The sequence below is a fragment of the Phyllosticta citriasiana genome, assembly GCF_038021145.1.
Source record: "Phyllosticta citriasiana strain CBS 120426 chromosome Unknown IWZ02scaffold_3, whole genome shotgun sequence".
Classification (NCBI taxonomy): domain Eukaryota; kingdom Fungi; phylum Ascomycota; class Dothideomycetes; order Botryosphaeriales; family Phyllostictaceae; genus Phyllosticta; species Phyllosticta citriasiana.
This window is the reverse complement of record NW_027117280.1, coordinates 152,552-166,653: the sequence shown is the minus strand read 5'-3', so window position 1 is coordinate 166,653 and position 14,102 is coordinate 152,552. Positions and strand designations below refer to the sequence as shown.

General features: G+C 53.9%; 5 protein-coding genes across 5 annotated transcripts; 4 read left to right on the top strand and 1 right to left on the bottom strand.

Annotated features, from left to right (window-relative positions):
* Positions 1–750: 750 nt before the first annotated feature.
* Positions 751–3,290, top strand: IWZ02DRAFT_414542 (hsp70-like protein). Its single transcript, XM_066765762.1, has 4 exons — positions 751–1,074; positions 1,145–2,096; positions 2,153–2,570; positions 2,619–3,290. The coding sequence occupies exons 1-4, from the start codon at positions 966–968 to the stop codon at positions 2,967–2,969; spliced, it is 1,830 nt and encodes a 609-aa protein (XP_066624940.1). The 5' UTR covers positions 751–965; the 3' UTR covers positions 2,970–3,290.
* Positions 3,291–3,560: 270 nt separating this feature from the next.
* On the top strand, positions 3,561–4,439 carry IWZ02DRAFT_169489 (uncharacterized protein). Its single transcript, XM_066762179.1, has one exon. It carries the CDS (start codon positions 3,757–3,759, stop codon positions 4,204–4,206), a length of 450 nt encoding a protein of 149 aa, XP_066624939.1. The 5' UTR covers positions 3,561–3,756; the 3' UTR covers positions 4,207–4,439.
* IWZ02DRAFT_169455 (uncharacterized protein) lies at positions 4,440–5,548 on the top strand. Its single transcript, XM_066762177.1, has one exon. The coding sequence runs from the start codon at positions 4,673–4,675 to the stop codon at positions 5,300–5,302; it is 630 nt and encodes a 209-aa protein (XP_066624938.1). The 5' UTR covers positions 4,440–4,672; the 3' UTR covers positions 5,303–5,548.
* A 2,646-nt stretch (positions 5,549–8,194) lies between these two features.
* Positions 8,195–9,894, bottom strand: IWZ02DRAFT_513829 (uncharacterized protein; the record flags this gene model as incomplete). The annotated part of the gene is made up of 2 exons (XM_066770589.1): positions 8,195–9,022; positions 9,078–9,894. The coding sequence occupies 2 exons, from the start codon at positions 9,892–9,894 to the stop codon at positions 8,508–8,510; spliced, it is 1,332 nt and encodes a 443-aa protein (XP_066624937.1). The 3' UTR covers positions 8,195–8,507.
* Positions 9,895–10,057: 163 nt separating this feature from the next.
* Positions 10,058–12,500, top strand: IWZ02DRAFT_169474 (uncharacterized protein). Its single transcript, XM_066762178.1, has 3 exons — positions 10,058–10,278; positions 10,374–11,743; positions 11,794–12,500. The coding sequence occupies exons 1-3, from the start codon at positions 10,221–10,223 to the stop codon at positions 12,346–12,348; spliced, it is 1,983 nt and encodes a 660-aa protein (XP_066624936.1). The 5' UTR covers positions 10,058–10,220; the 3' UTR covers positions 12,349–12,500.
* The last annotated feature ends 1,602 nt before the right edge of the window (positions 12,501–14,102 follow it).

The window sequence follows — 14,102 nt, the reverse complement described above, 5'->3', positions numbered from 1 at the left end:
CCTGGTTTCGTCAGTCAAATGCAACCACTAGTCGAAAATGACGAGGTAGAGGTCATACTTTGCCATCCAAAATTGATATGCAGCTTTCGCTGTATTGTGCCTCCGCTTCCTTCGCATGGCTGGTCTGAGAAGAATGTCTTCGGGCAACGGCTGCGACTGGAGCCCGTGGGACCGACGAGGAGTCCGTCGCTGATACATTTGTGGAGTCCCGATCGAGAGCAAGATATTCGGTAGATGGGACGCAGATAGGGAGTGAATTCGAACGTTCTCAGAGTACGAAATACGATTGCGAGTGTCTGTCGGCTAATGAGGGTAGCAAGGTCGGATAATACGGCCGTACTATTACTTCAGAAGCGTTGGACGCTCCTGGAATCCGGGAACCAGCAGCGGTGACATGAAACTCTTCCTATGCGTCTTGCCGTCGGCGCTACCGACCGCCTACACCGCATCGTTTCTGGGGAGAATGGGGACTCTCGGCGTGGTGGCGTGGGAGTCCTGATTTCGAGAATCGAAGAAGTTTCTGCTGAGTTTGGCTCGATTGAAAGGAGCTGGAGAGTGGTTTGCGATTAGCCTCTACCAATCGAAGCGACCTGTGTTGGGAGGTTGGCGATGGCGTATGCAGTGCGGTCAGTTGCATGAGACATGGAGTAGGACAAGGTGGATGACAAAGTGGTGTATTGAGCGAGTTGTGACGGGCCTGATTCCGGGTATTCCGCGGGCGGGTGCGTACACACTCCTGCAGGGGTCGGAGGTGGCAGGGAAAAGTGGCTATCATCACGAACTCCAACAGGCATCGTGCAACTCCATTGCTCGGCCGTCGACTGTGCTTTCTTGTCGAACAGCGCCTTGCATCCTTTCTTCTCTGCGCCAGTGCACATTGTCCTACTTGGCCGCAGCGCGCACACGTCTTTGGTTCCGACTGACTCGAGTCTGCGCGTCGTGAGAATTCCAACAGCCCAGCAACCATGGAGGAATCCTCGGCGACTGTGGCCCAAAGATACACCCCAGAGTCTCCAGCTTCCCCTACTGAGCCAAAGCTCATTGTGGGGCTGGATTTTGGCACTACATTTTCCGGTGAGATGTGGCGCCGCGATTTTCTCATCCGCGGCCACTCCGATCCGAAGACGCGTACTGACACAAGTAGGAATGTGCTGGGTCATGTCCAATGGCAAAGTCAACGACATTGAAGTGATCAAAAACTGGCCTGGGCGGGCCGAAACTTCTTCCAAGGTCCCATCGCGCATGGCGTACGCCTCAGAAAACCCAATCTTGCGTGACAACAAGTTTGGATTCCTGGTCAAGCCTTCCCACAAGCAAGTTGCTTGGTTCAAACTGCGCCTCGACGAAGAATCAGCGCCGGCCGAGTACGATGACCCGAACTTGAGGCATTTCGCAGACCCGGGACAGGACCGCCTCCCCGGGAAGTTGACTGCAAAGACTGTCACCAAGGACTTTCTCAAGGAACTCTACAGGCTACTCATGCTCGAACTTAGCAAGTCCTTTCCTGCCAAAGTGCTAGACGACATTCCCATCGAGGTTTGGCTGACAGTGCCGGCATCCTGGAGTGACCCCGCCAAGATGAAGACTCGCGAGGCTGCGATTGAAGCCGGCTTCATTCAGCATGCCAAGGACTCTGTCAAGGTGATTACGGAACCCGAGGCCGCCGGAATTTTCGCTCTTTGTCCTGAAGTGAACGGGAAGGCTGGTTTTGTTGTGCCCGGCGAGACATTCATCGTTTGCGACTGTGGCGGCGGCACTGTCGACCTGACGACGTATACGTTGAAGTCCGGTCCTCCAAATTCGGAATTTCAAGAGATCTGCAAGGGCAAGGCCGGCAAGTGCGGCTCCACGATGATCGACCGGGCGTTCTGTTACTGGATGGAGAAGAACTTTGGAGAAGCCTACACTAAGCTTCCGCAGGCTCAACGCGGTCCCGGATCTCTCTTCATGCGCGGATTCGAGGACTGGAAGACGACTTTCAGCAGCCAAGACCTCCCGAATATGAGACGTGAATACTTAGAGATCAGCCCCATCAGGATGGATGTGCCAAGATCTTCAAAGTACGATAGTGAAACTGAGACTATAAACCTATCGTTGTGAGTGGTCACGTGATGCCAATTGTCGCGGCCTCGTTTCTGACAAACAGCTCCAGGAAAACGCTCAAGTCGTTTTTTGACCGAGTCGTTGGGCACATCATACAGCTGCTCCGTGAACAGATCGAAGAGGCCGCAGCGGCGATGGCAGGCAGACATGTTGACCGCGTAATTCTTGTCGGCGGCCTGGGCAACAATCTCTACGTCAGAGACAGGCTGACGGAATGGTGCAGGCAACAGACGCCAGCCCTCGGCCTCATATCCCCCCCAGCCGGTGAATCGCAAACCTGCATCATGAAGGGAGCGGCGATCCGTGGCCTGTTGGGAATGAAGCCGACATACCGCGTCGCTCGGCGTCACTATGGTTTCGGGGTTAGCCTTCCCTTCCGCGAAGGTAAAGATCCTCCGGAAGACGCGTGGTATGATGATGAGGGGGACAAGATGTGCTACCGTCGCGTCCACTGGCTCGTCCGCAAGGTAAGTTGGGCAGCATGCTTGCATCTTGCTAGACTGACAGCAGAGTAGGGTCAGTATGTCGAAAACGATCACTTCATACAGGTTCCAATCCGCAAGCATTTCACGCGGTTAGCGCGGAAGCGAGACATGGTGGAGCTCTTTTCTTGCGACGAGGACGATCCCCCAGACTACGACAGCGCCGACAGCTTGACTAAACTTGCTACTATCAGCTACGACTTCTACAAGAGCGATTTCAAGGGCGTCAAGCGCACTTATAGCGAAACGCTCAAGAGAAATTGCCAAGTCCTCCATTACTTCGTCCGCGCCAACATGGGCGCCGATGAGGGAGTCTTGACTGTAAACGTCGTGGGCAATAGACTATTCGGGTCGGTAAACGTCAAGTTTCACGCAACGGGGTGACCACCGTCGACTCTGATGACAGTCTCTTCAGCACGCCGACTCGACGAAACCTTGGGAAACAATTTCTCCCACAACGGCGTAGATCCTGGCGCTTGGAAGCTTTGAATTGGTCTCTGGAGGAATCGCCGTCTCATTCACAGCTCAATACCCAGGCTTGGTGCATTTGTCTTTGACTTGGCGTTCAGTGTTTTCGCGTTGGTCATCGTGACTTTGATGTCTACCTTGATGTCCGATTCGATGGGTTTCAAATTCCACGAAATATGACATGAAATCCGGAATCTCACAAGCTAGCTCCTCTATTAATCGATGCGAAGTACAGTCATGGTTGCATACATGAGAAAATCACGTGATTCTGGCACTTTGCGCCATCCAAATGACCGGACGACTGCTGCCAATAAGCAACTGGTTACAGAAAGAGTATCGATGGCTTTAAAGACACGTGTTTAACAAGGAGGCAAGAGTCGACATTGCGATGAGAAGGACATTTTGGTTTAGTTTAATTCCTGCCCGAGATGTGAGGCATGAGAAGAGAGCGGCCTGGGTACGCTATGCCGAAAAGAGCAAGACGACTTCCGACAACCCACCGCCTCCAACAACGACAACAACAACAACCCTCGACTATCTACGTCTCGCACGCTCCTCGATAGCCCATACGATGGCGGCTCTTCTTGTGGCCTCTCATTCTCTTGCTTAACCAATTGACAAAGTCTACCTAAATCGAGGAGCTCGCCTTGGAGGTCAAAAGTCGCTCGACGCGCTACGCGTCCGCCTCTGGACATCTGCGCCGATGAACGCCTCCATCAGTCTTTGGAAATGCCGCGGTCCAGCAAGACAAGCAAGGAGGAAACACAAAGAGTGCCGACGAATGCGCTGCTCCGCGGGCCCGCCTCCGGATTGGGGGCGAGCGATGGCGACAACACTGCTCAGTCTGCCTGCGACACCACTGAACGCCGTGAAGCCACCGGCATGTGTTTCACGTGTTGCTGGTCGAGGACAGCCAGTTCTTGAGCGTGTCAGGCCAAAGGGTGCAGCCTGCCCGGCTCCTGCGAAGAATCCGTCCAATCCTGCTACGCTGCACCGCCCGAGTCAGTCTGTATTGCAACTGGGCCTCTCACACGGTGAGTCGCGCAAAGTCCACGATGTTGTTTGTGGACAATGGGACATGTGCTGCTACAGATTGGTGTCTACGGAATCGATGCACGTGGCTAACTTCAGGTCAGGGGAAAGAGCGTTATGAACGCTCGAAGAAACCTTGACTCGTGTGTAAATCTATATGCGCGTTTAGGGTACCAGACTGGAAACCCCCTTTCGGCTATTTTTCGCCCTTCTGAGCAATTTTCCTGTTCCCCCTGGCAGTTTACCTGTCCCTCTCAAGAACTTTTTCTCTATCCAGTCATGCCATGCAATCTATCGGCTCGCTTTTGTCGCTGGGCTCTCCATCATGCCTATGCTCATGGTCGACAATCCAAATCTCTCTCCACCAACTACTACTTCGCATTCCGCCTGCTATGCCTGGTAAACCGTGGTTGTCTTATAGGCGGCAGTTCGAATTGTACCGTCTCTCCCCACGAATGCTAATAGGTTGTCGGTTAGGCTAGTCCTCCTTGCATCACTCTGAGATCTTGGATTCTGTGGTACCACAACCTCACTGCTCCGTTGCATCAATCGAATTCGCGCATTTTCACCGGAGCTTCTTTCACAAGATGCCGCCAGAGCAATGCCAGACCACGTCACGTCAGGATACGACTCCAGTGTTGTCGTGGGATCATCAGGCCGTTTGTGCAGGGGTGGAATGTACTTCATGTAAAGCAGAGCTCGCTTGCTTCTCCTTTGACGCAGACTCCACACCTTTCGCATGTGTCGAAAAGTCTACCTTGATGAAGCACCCAAAACACCCGCGAGGATTCGCGTTCCCCTATTTCAGAAGACGCGCGACATCACGCTTTGAGATCGACGAAGCGAGTAGACGATATGTCGCTCTTGACCGTAGCCCAACACAGGATCCCACCGTCATCTTTCCGGAGCCACAGGTCGGTGCACGCTATGAATTTCGGGATGCAGCGCAGGCAACAATGGATTTCCTTCGTTCGGAAGCCGAACTTACTATCCCGGACCCCGAAAAAACCACTGCGATGCTTCAACGTGGCGGTGAATACCCGGGCCTAGTGGCCATGAGCGGCTATGGGAAAGATCACCACTGTCGCAGGAATCTCTGGTCTAGTCCCTTTCTCAGATTTCCATGTTGGAGGGCCCAGGTCCAGCTCCTGAGGACTCTGGGAAAGTCCAGAAGCATGATCGATGATAGACTGTGGCCGAGCATGTCTTACGTCTAGTCTCCATCAACATGTCCAGCGCCGACGTGCTGCGCCAACTCCAAAATGTCCAACAACCCGGCGTAAATGTGGAGGAAAAGGCAGTCTCACTCGAAGCTTTTCCGTGTTGTCGACGGCAACCCTTCCCTGCGTTCCTCAAATCCCCTGTCCGGCTACCTGGTTGGCGCGCCCGAAGACCAAGTTGCCCTCGACGAGCGTCACGATCAACTACTCGTGAGAAGCCCTTCGCCGACTCCTAGCCTGCCACCCGCAATCGCCTGTTGACACCCAAGGACATCTTCCACGTCTCCTCTTATTTGACGTCAGCCGTCCGACGCAGACGCCGTCGGTTCCGCCACTGGCTCCGCAACCCAGCTCCCTCTCGATGCTGTCTTTCTTCTCCGTTTCAAGTTGCTTTAAAGGGTTGGAACAAATGCCACAGTCTTCAGGTAAGGTAAAGTCTCCCCTTTGGACGCCATAAGCTTACCGGTGTGCAGCAATAGCTTCGTCGATCCCCAATCTTTCCTCCGCCGTAACATCGCCTTACGAAAATGACACTGCATGCGAAGGAACTGCAATCGCCGTCACTCCGGCCCTGTTGCGACCCTGCGACCTCCTCCGCTCAAGCAATCCAACAGCATTAAAATCAGAGTAACGTTGGCTCTTCTTCCGGTCGGCCACCACATTACGCCAGAGAGCTGCATCACCCAGTTTCCCTTTCCCTTCGTCTCGGTCATGAGGCTTATTGGCAACGGCGTTGCGCTTGAAAATCAACAACGGGTGTGCAGCAGTCTCCTGTATTTGATCGACACGAGAAGAAGATATCACTGCCGCTGTCGGCATCATTGTCCGGCTTCTTCGACGCCTCAAGCCACACCAGCCCTTTCAAGCTGCGAAGGAGCGGCGGAAGTAGCACAACATTAGCATACTGCCGACCTCCCGTTGCGCAGCTGCTCAGACTAGCCACACTGCACAGCTCCCGGCCCCTCCATCTATGAAAATCGCTCAACCGCAGCCTCAACCGCAGCTCCTTGTCGCGAGACTTTGACTGTTCGCGGACAACACCAAAACCCAAAAATCGTCGCATGTGGTGGGAATTTCACTCCCGCACCTCGAGAGTGCGGACTGCCTCTCTCCCGAGCAACGCTGAGGACACACGCAAAACCAGCTGAGCGAGGTCGAACTCCCTCTGCGGCAACATACCGCGCTCAAACGCCATGTTCGCCCAATTTTGGCTTCCCTTGCCCTCTTCCTCGTATCATGAATCAAAAAAGGCGTCGAAATACCAATCCGATTTCATATGGGCGGTTACTTCTGTATCTGTAGTCAACACCATGAAGCAAACATCATCGCCATCGCCACCGCCAGCACCAATACTCAGCTTCCTCGGGACAACACACGGCCTTCCCCTTGAGCCACTTGTGCACATTCGAAAGAGTGCAGCAATTTCGGGTCAAAATATAACACGGATGCCACACTGCCAAAGCGCAGCAGACCCACGCCCGTGGCCGTATCGCCGCGCTCGTCCTCCCCGCCGTGCTTCTTCCTCGTCTCCCCGTCTCTCCTCCATATCACCAGCCGCTCGTTAATATCGTCGGGCCACGATATATCGCGTATGCCATACGACCGGAATCGGGCAAACATACCTCAGCACTGCTCCACCGCGCTTGTCTGCCCGACGTGTGTCTCCCTTCCTCTTCCTCGCACCTCTCCGAACACCAATACGCAAAAGCATCGTCTCGATGCGCCTCAATACTGTTCAACCATCCAACAATCTCCCCATCCCTCCTATCCACGCTGCCCCCAGCCGCCAACGCGCCCACGCAAGCCCGTAGCGCCGCAGCTTCTATATCCAACACCCGGGTCTATCAGACACGCCCGTGTCTCCGCAGCCCATCATCGCACCTCTGCAGACCACCGTATGCACCAAGCGCACGCTACCTCTCGATCTTTACAGCGACTCCGTGTAGCCTTGTCACCCACTCTACTGCAATCTGGTATCACGCACCCGCCACATTACGGCGCCGCCATCCATCCAGCGCCCCTCACTCCCAGTCCAGCACCGCAGCCTACCATGAAAAGTCCCATTTCCGAGCCGATATTTACTCCCCTGCTGCGCGCGATGGTGTGGCGTGGTGGCGCGTGGTATCTGTAGTGTGTGCGGCGTCGCCCTCGTGCCGGGCTACGGTGGCAATCTTCTGCGGTCGGGGGTCATTTCGTCCTGTCTCGTCATGCCATGTCGACCTTGCCGCGCACGCTGGCGCGACACGCGGTGTCGACGTTGACGTCGCTGCTGCGTGGTTTTGCAAGATATGCAGGCGGTCGAGTGCGGTGGTCGTGCCGTAGGGTGTGGGAGCTGTGCGGGATGTGAGCGTCGGCTGCTAGATTGCAGGTGTCTGTCGTTTGCTCGACGGGTGTAGGCGGGGCGGTGCGGCGTAGCAGGGGCGTAGGTTCTTCTTGCGAAAAAGACAGGTGATGGTGGAGCTGGTAGCGTAGCCGCGTCTGCACGGCGCAACCCGCGAGGCAAGTCACGCAGGAAAGCGGCGTCGACGCAGCGGAGGCGCGGAGCAGAAGCCTGGTGGTGTTTCTGCAGACCTTGACGTACCGGGTCGACGCTCTTTGCGTTTGCGCAGATGGTCACGACAAAGAGCATGGAAGAAGGGAGAAGTCAGATTGATTGAGACGCACTACCGAGCAAACTTTTGATGGGAGCCGAGGCTCGAATGGAAGAAAGAAGAAAGCAAGCAAAGCAAAGAACCACGCGTATCCTTCCCGTCGCTCGAGTCTTCCTTCGACTCCAATTCCACGCCCCGTATGGTATCCGTCGGTCGTTTCTTCGAGCAGAGTTTCTTCGAGCAGAGTCATCGCCATAGTGACTGATGGACGTGTGGAGCAGGGGGTGAAGCAAGTGAGAAAAGCAGAGAATCGGAAAAGCAAAGAGTCAAAAAAGCAATCATTTGAAGGCCGAAGAGTCCGGCCGTTCTGTGGTTTGCTGCTACGACGGAGGCGGGAGGGTTTTATCAAGAGATTCTTTCCTCTCTCGTTTGCGTCTCAACAAAGCCACGTCGAGCAAGTTTGAAGATTTGGTGAAAGGGGAGGAAAAGACGAGACAATGGCGTCTGCATGACTCAGCTTGAAGTCGAACTTTGTTGCGTCATTGAGTTGGAGCACGATGGATGCGATTTTGTCCTCCCTGTCTGATCGCTCGATGTTCAGAAATTGTCGTCTATTCCAAGTAGACAGCAGCCTTTGCGATGACTCGCTGGCTGTTGTAATCTTCGCCCCGGCTATTTCCGCATGCAAGAACGACTGGACTGAGCACAATCTTGACCTTAGAGCCGTCAAGGGTCGTGTCTTCCTCGTCCTCGTCGATCTTGTGCAGGCGGTCTGCTCTCAAGTAAGGCGAAGATGCTGAGAAATCCGTTCCGAGGATTTGTGTTGGTTTAATCCAGTTGTAGCACGTACGTTGTGTCTGCAAACGCCCGTAGAGGATGACGGCACGTCTAGTAAGCGAGAAGAGCTCGTTGTCGCGAACTTGGCGCTCTGTCTTGTCCAGAACTCTCAGCATGGTCTTTTCCTCGTTGCTAATGAAGAAGCAGATGAAGTCTTCGCATAGATTGTCCAGGTCTTTCTTGGACATGACGGCGTTACCAACCGGTTGTTCTGTGTCTTTGTTGTCTCCGCTCATGAACAGGAAACGCGTGAGCTGCGCACGCCACGCTTGAGCTTCGCCGAATCGAGCTTTGATTGATTGTATTAGCACGTCGATGGCCAATGCTTGACTTTGACCACTCACTTTTGCACATTGCACGGAACAACTGGCTGAAAGCCGCGGACGAGGGGTTGTGCTCATCATCATTGAGCCAGAAGAATGGATTGTCGAATATGAGGAGCTGAAGGTGCTGGGACAAGAGTGCCGCCAGGAAAAGAAACGGATGCTTCATTTCCTTGATCTCGTCGGTTCCGGAAAGTCTGGCAACATTGGAAATTCTTGTCACAAATTGCGATCTCAGCCTTTCATCCAAAGACGACAATCTGTTGGCGCAAGCGGCTCCCGAGTCTGCATAGGTCTTTGCCCAGGTCCTGATATCCTTGTAAAGCTGCGAAACATCGTCGCGAACCTTTGAATCCTCTTCCGGAACCCAGTCCGACCGAGCTTGCTTGAAGGTGCTGAGCTGGGCCTTGCGAAGGTCAGCCATGGCGGTGTCCAGGTCTGCCTGCGTCTTCTGGAGCTTGTGGAGGAATCCAAGTCTCGTCTGCTCGGATTCAAGGCGTTCAGTCCGAAGAGCCTGCTCGTATTTCTTGAGATAATCATCTGTCTGCTCCAGGGCGCTTGACAATTTTCGGATTTGTATCGCCTGCTGCTCATTCAACTTTTTGGATTCTTTCAGTTCAGATGCTGAATCGTGGGCAAGATCTTGAGGAATGGCGTTGTTGAGCTCGACGTCAAGGTCAATGTCGGAGGAGCCGTTCTTGGCCCGGATGCTGCCCACATCATCGCCTCCGGGGGAAGCATTCTCTCGAGAAGGAGGTGGATCACTTCGCGCCCTTGCGCTAGGTGGCAGCGGTGGGACTGTCAAAAGATTGGTGATCTTCTCCGACAGGGAAGGCATTTTGAGCGAGCGGCCGTGGAATCCCGAGGCGGTCAGCGCATCCAAGATCCAAGGTGAAGAAGTGGATGATGAAGTTTCGCGGATGCTTGGGTGTGTTTGGGGTTTGTTGTGGTCGGCTTGGTCGACGTTGGGGTTGGAAGCTGGTAAGGGACTGCCCACGCGCCTGCCCCATGAGCACGCAGCCCACGCACACGCACCGCCTTCGCCCGCCTCTGCCCAAAAAAAACCTGCCACCCTCTACGTTTCGCTACTCAACGCCTCATCTACTCCTTGACACCTTTGGATCGACTCTCTGCGTCTGAGGGTCTGCCCTGCGCACTGTCGCCATGGCGCCCTCTCTGCACAAGATCATCGTCGGCCTTGACTACGGCACGACCTTCTCAGGTGAGCTCATCTCTTTCGCGCATGCGGCTGCTCCCAGTGCACCAGCATTGCTTTGCCCAGCTGCTAGGTTTCAGCTCACTAACAGCCATCAAAAGGCGTCAGCTACGTAACCTCCAATGAACACTCCATTGACAACATTGAGGTGATCACCCAATGGCCGGGCACCTCTGACACGACTTCTAAAGTTCCTTCGAGGATTGCGTACGCGAGTGAGAATCGGAATCTGAGCGCTGATACCTGGGGCTTTGCTGTGACGGCCTCCATGGAAAGCTACAGCTGGACCAAGCTCCTTCTGGATCGGAGCGCAACACTTACGGACTTCGACGACCCTGGTCTTAGGAACCTCATGGGCACCGGAATGCTGAGATTGCCAGCTGGAAAGTCGGCCAAGGACGTCTGCCAGGACTATCTGACTGGCCTCTACCACTACACGGCTGAGACTCTTTCAAAGAAATATTCCCCAGAGATTTACAACATCACACCTGTAGAGTGTTGGATCACGGTGCCAGCAATCTGGAGTGATGCTGCCAAAGATGCCACTCGCGCCGCGGCAGTCACGGCAGGCTTTGGCTCCAGGCCCTCAGATTCAGTCAACATTATTACAGAGCCTGAAGCCGCTGCTCTTGCTGCTTTGAAGCCGCTTTTGAGTCCGCAGAGCATTGATCCCGTCCATCCCGGAGAAACGATACTTGTTTGCGATTGTGGAGGTGGCACGGTCGACATCACGACATACCAGATCATGGAATGCAAGCCCCGCTTGAAGTTCAGGGAGGTGTGCGTAGGCATGGGCGGTAAACTTGGCTCGACCTACATCGACCGCAATTTCAATCAATTCATGATCGACACCTATGGCGATGCCTACACACGGATTTCCCCGAAGAAGCGTGGCCCCGGCAGCGCTATGATGCGTTCCTTTGAGACTGCGAAGCGCACCTTTGGCAGTGGATCTCATGGCCGAAATGAAGACAGGCTTATCGAAATCGAGCATGTCAACATGAGGACTCCATCTTCTTGGCGCTTCGACGAGGAAGAGGCCACGCTCAAGCTCACTTACAACGACATGAAAAGCCTTTTTGACCCCGTCATCGACAACATTCTCTGTCTTGTGACCTCGCAAGCCAACCATGCGAGCAAATCGGGCTGTTTCGTCAATCGCATAATCCTGGTCGGCGGATTCGGCGACTCTAGTTACCTCATGGACCGCATGAGAGCTTGGTGCACCAGTCAGCCGAGCACAGACTTGAAGCTTACTTGCCCGCCACAGTGTCAGGCGGCAATTGTCAAGGGTGCTGCTCTACGTGGCTTGGAGTGCCTCAAGCCATCATCCAGAATTGCTCGCTACCATTATGGTTACAGCGTCAGTTCAGCGTTCGTTGAAGGTGTCGACCCGGAAGATTATGCTATTATCGACGATTTCGATGGATTGAAACGTTGCTGCCACGTGATGTGTTGGGTTGTCAATAAGGTGCGGGCGAAGGTTTTGCTTTTATCTATGGGATTGCTAACACCCTAAAGGGCCAAACGATTGATGAGAACACAGTGGCAGAATTTGGCCTCTTCCAGACAGTCCACGAGACCCGCAAGCCTAGATATGGAAGATCTGAGGTCAGTCTTTTTTGTTGCAGCGCCGACGAAGCACCTCGCTACTCAACTGATGTTGGCGTGTGTGAGATTGGCTCGGTTGTCACCTCGTTCTCCAAAGCTACCTACCTCGACGCCCCAAGGCGCCACGCTTCGGGATCAGGTTGTCACGCAAGCTTGCCTACACCATCAAGATTACCTTCTCGGCGGAAGAGGGAACCTTGGTGTTCACTACTTTTGCCGACGGAAAAAAAGCTGGACTCGCCAAGATTGAGTTCCACGACAATTGAGACTCTCTGTCAGTTCCTGACTCGTCTAAGCTTCGTTCGTGGGGCGAAACGCAAACACCACTATTTGCCTTCAACCTCGAGTGACTACGCCAGTGGGTCTCCAAAAGCCTCGCAAATCGAGCTTGGCTATGCTCATCATGTACATTATCACAACATTGGCCTCGTATTTTGGCCACTGCCCTCGGGATTTCTGCTTTGACATGGTGGGATCACGGATGGATAACGGTTACTGTGGTTTCAAGAGGAACCGTCACGTCAGACTAGCAACTCAGTCAGCTCCAATGCGGACAACTCACCTCTACGAAATTGCGGCAGAGCCGGTCATTGACTGACTCTGTGACAAAATTCACCTCTGTGAGCGTTAGGATATCTTCTTCCATCGAGGCTCGGATGCAGGAAGACTGTCGTAGCCATGTGTGTGATCGCATATTGTTCCGCAAGAGCTCGAGGCTAAAGCAGTAATTTGAGCCAGCACAGCGGTGCACTATCCACTTGGTCGAAGATGCTGCGCAAAGAGGCCTACTACATGACAGCATCGTGCTTAGACCAAAGCTGGATCCTCTGGCGCGATGAGCCACTCTCCTGTCAACGAGAGATGGAAGCGGCAACCTCACGCATGGAAGCAGATGAAAGATCGGTCGCAGCGTTCGGCCTTCACCAACGTCTCTTGCTTTCCTTCTCTAGCTTTCTGCAACTCATGGCAGCAATCCATATATTTCTTTCGGCAGTGCTTACTGTCAACAGAACCTATACCCTTCCCCGGGATGCGCGAAACTCGCAACAAGCAGACGCAGACTTGAAGGCTCCAGCAACCTAGAGAAGCGGCAGAATCCGTCAAGCAGTCTATCTCAACCAACACCCTTGGCCTTCTTGCGCTTTCAGTGAAAGGTGACAGCGGTCGGTGTGTTTTTCTTTGGCGGTGCTGGCTTCTAGCAACAGCCGCTCCTTTCCTCAGGGTTCCCGGATCTCCTGGCAGACAGCGAAACACATCAAGCTTCCACCAGAGTAGAGAAATGATGGATGCGGCAAAGGAGTCTGTCTCGAGCAGTGCTCCGGCCCTCTTGTGCTTTCCGCAGCTCCAGGAATCAATCGAATGCTTTGTTCTTCATGGATTGAATGCCAACAGAAGCCGTATCTTTCCGCAGGATGCGCGAATCGTGCGGCAAGCGGACGCAGATGTGGCGACCCCAGTATCATGGGGAAGCGATAAACTCCATCGAGCAGTCTGTCTCCGCCATTGTCGTCAATCACGCGCGTGCAGCCGAAGTTTCTGAGCATTTCCATTGCAGGTGCGGAGGCTCCATCGCGAAAAGAATGCAAGAGAATTTGGAAATACAGCCGCAGGATTCAATGTACGTGGAAACTCAACGATTGTCATAGCATCCATCTTACAATCGCAAAAGTGGCTAGAAAGGGCGCGCGGAAGTCTGGGCAGCATGGATGACCTGTATTTCCTTGAGGATGCGTGTGGCCGCTTGACGTGGAAATGCAGCGAAGGTGTGTACTCACCGTCTGGCAGAACAAGCGTGCGTGGTATTGCCGGTGTACTGGGCCAACTATGCGTGTCAAGAGAAATTGAGCTCCCTGGATGTTGCTTCAGTGGTGAAGGAGAGCTCCATAGGTACGAATGCGGAAGTAGACGACTGCTTCCTACCTTCATACGCAGCAGTGAATGACGCTGACGCGATGCCGCAGCAGTGCGAGGAGAGAGCAACTTATTGACAACATTTCCTGGGTCCGCATATTGCCTTTGCGCCACTTGGCGACAAGTTGCAGCGAAATGGTGCCCTTGCGCAATTTAAAACTCCGATTGGAGGACGCAGGGTCTTGCAGGCGACGCCGTATCACGCTCACGAGTGGGCGATTTCAGTGACGATGTTGACATTGATTGTGGAGCTCTACCTGGCTATTTCCCTTTCACTTCCCTTCAACATACTGATATCAATAATGCGC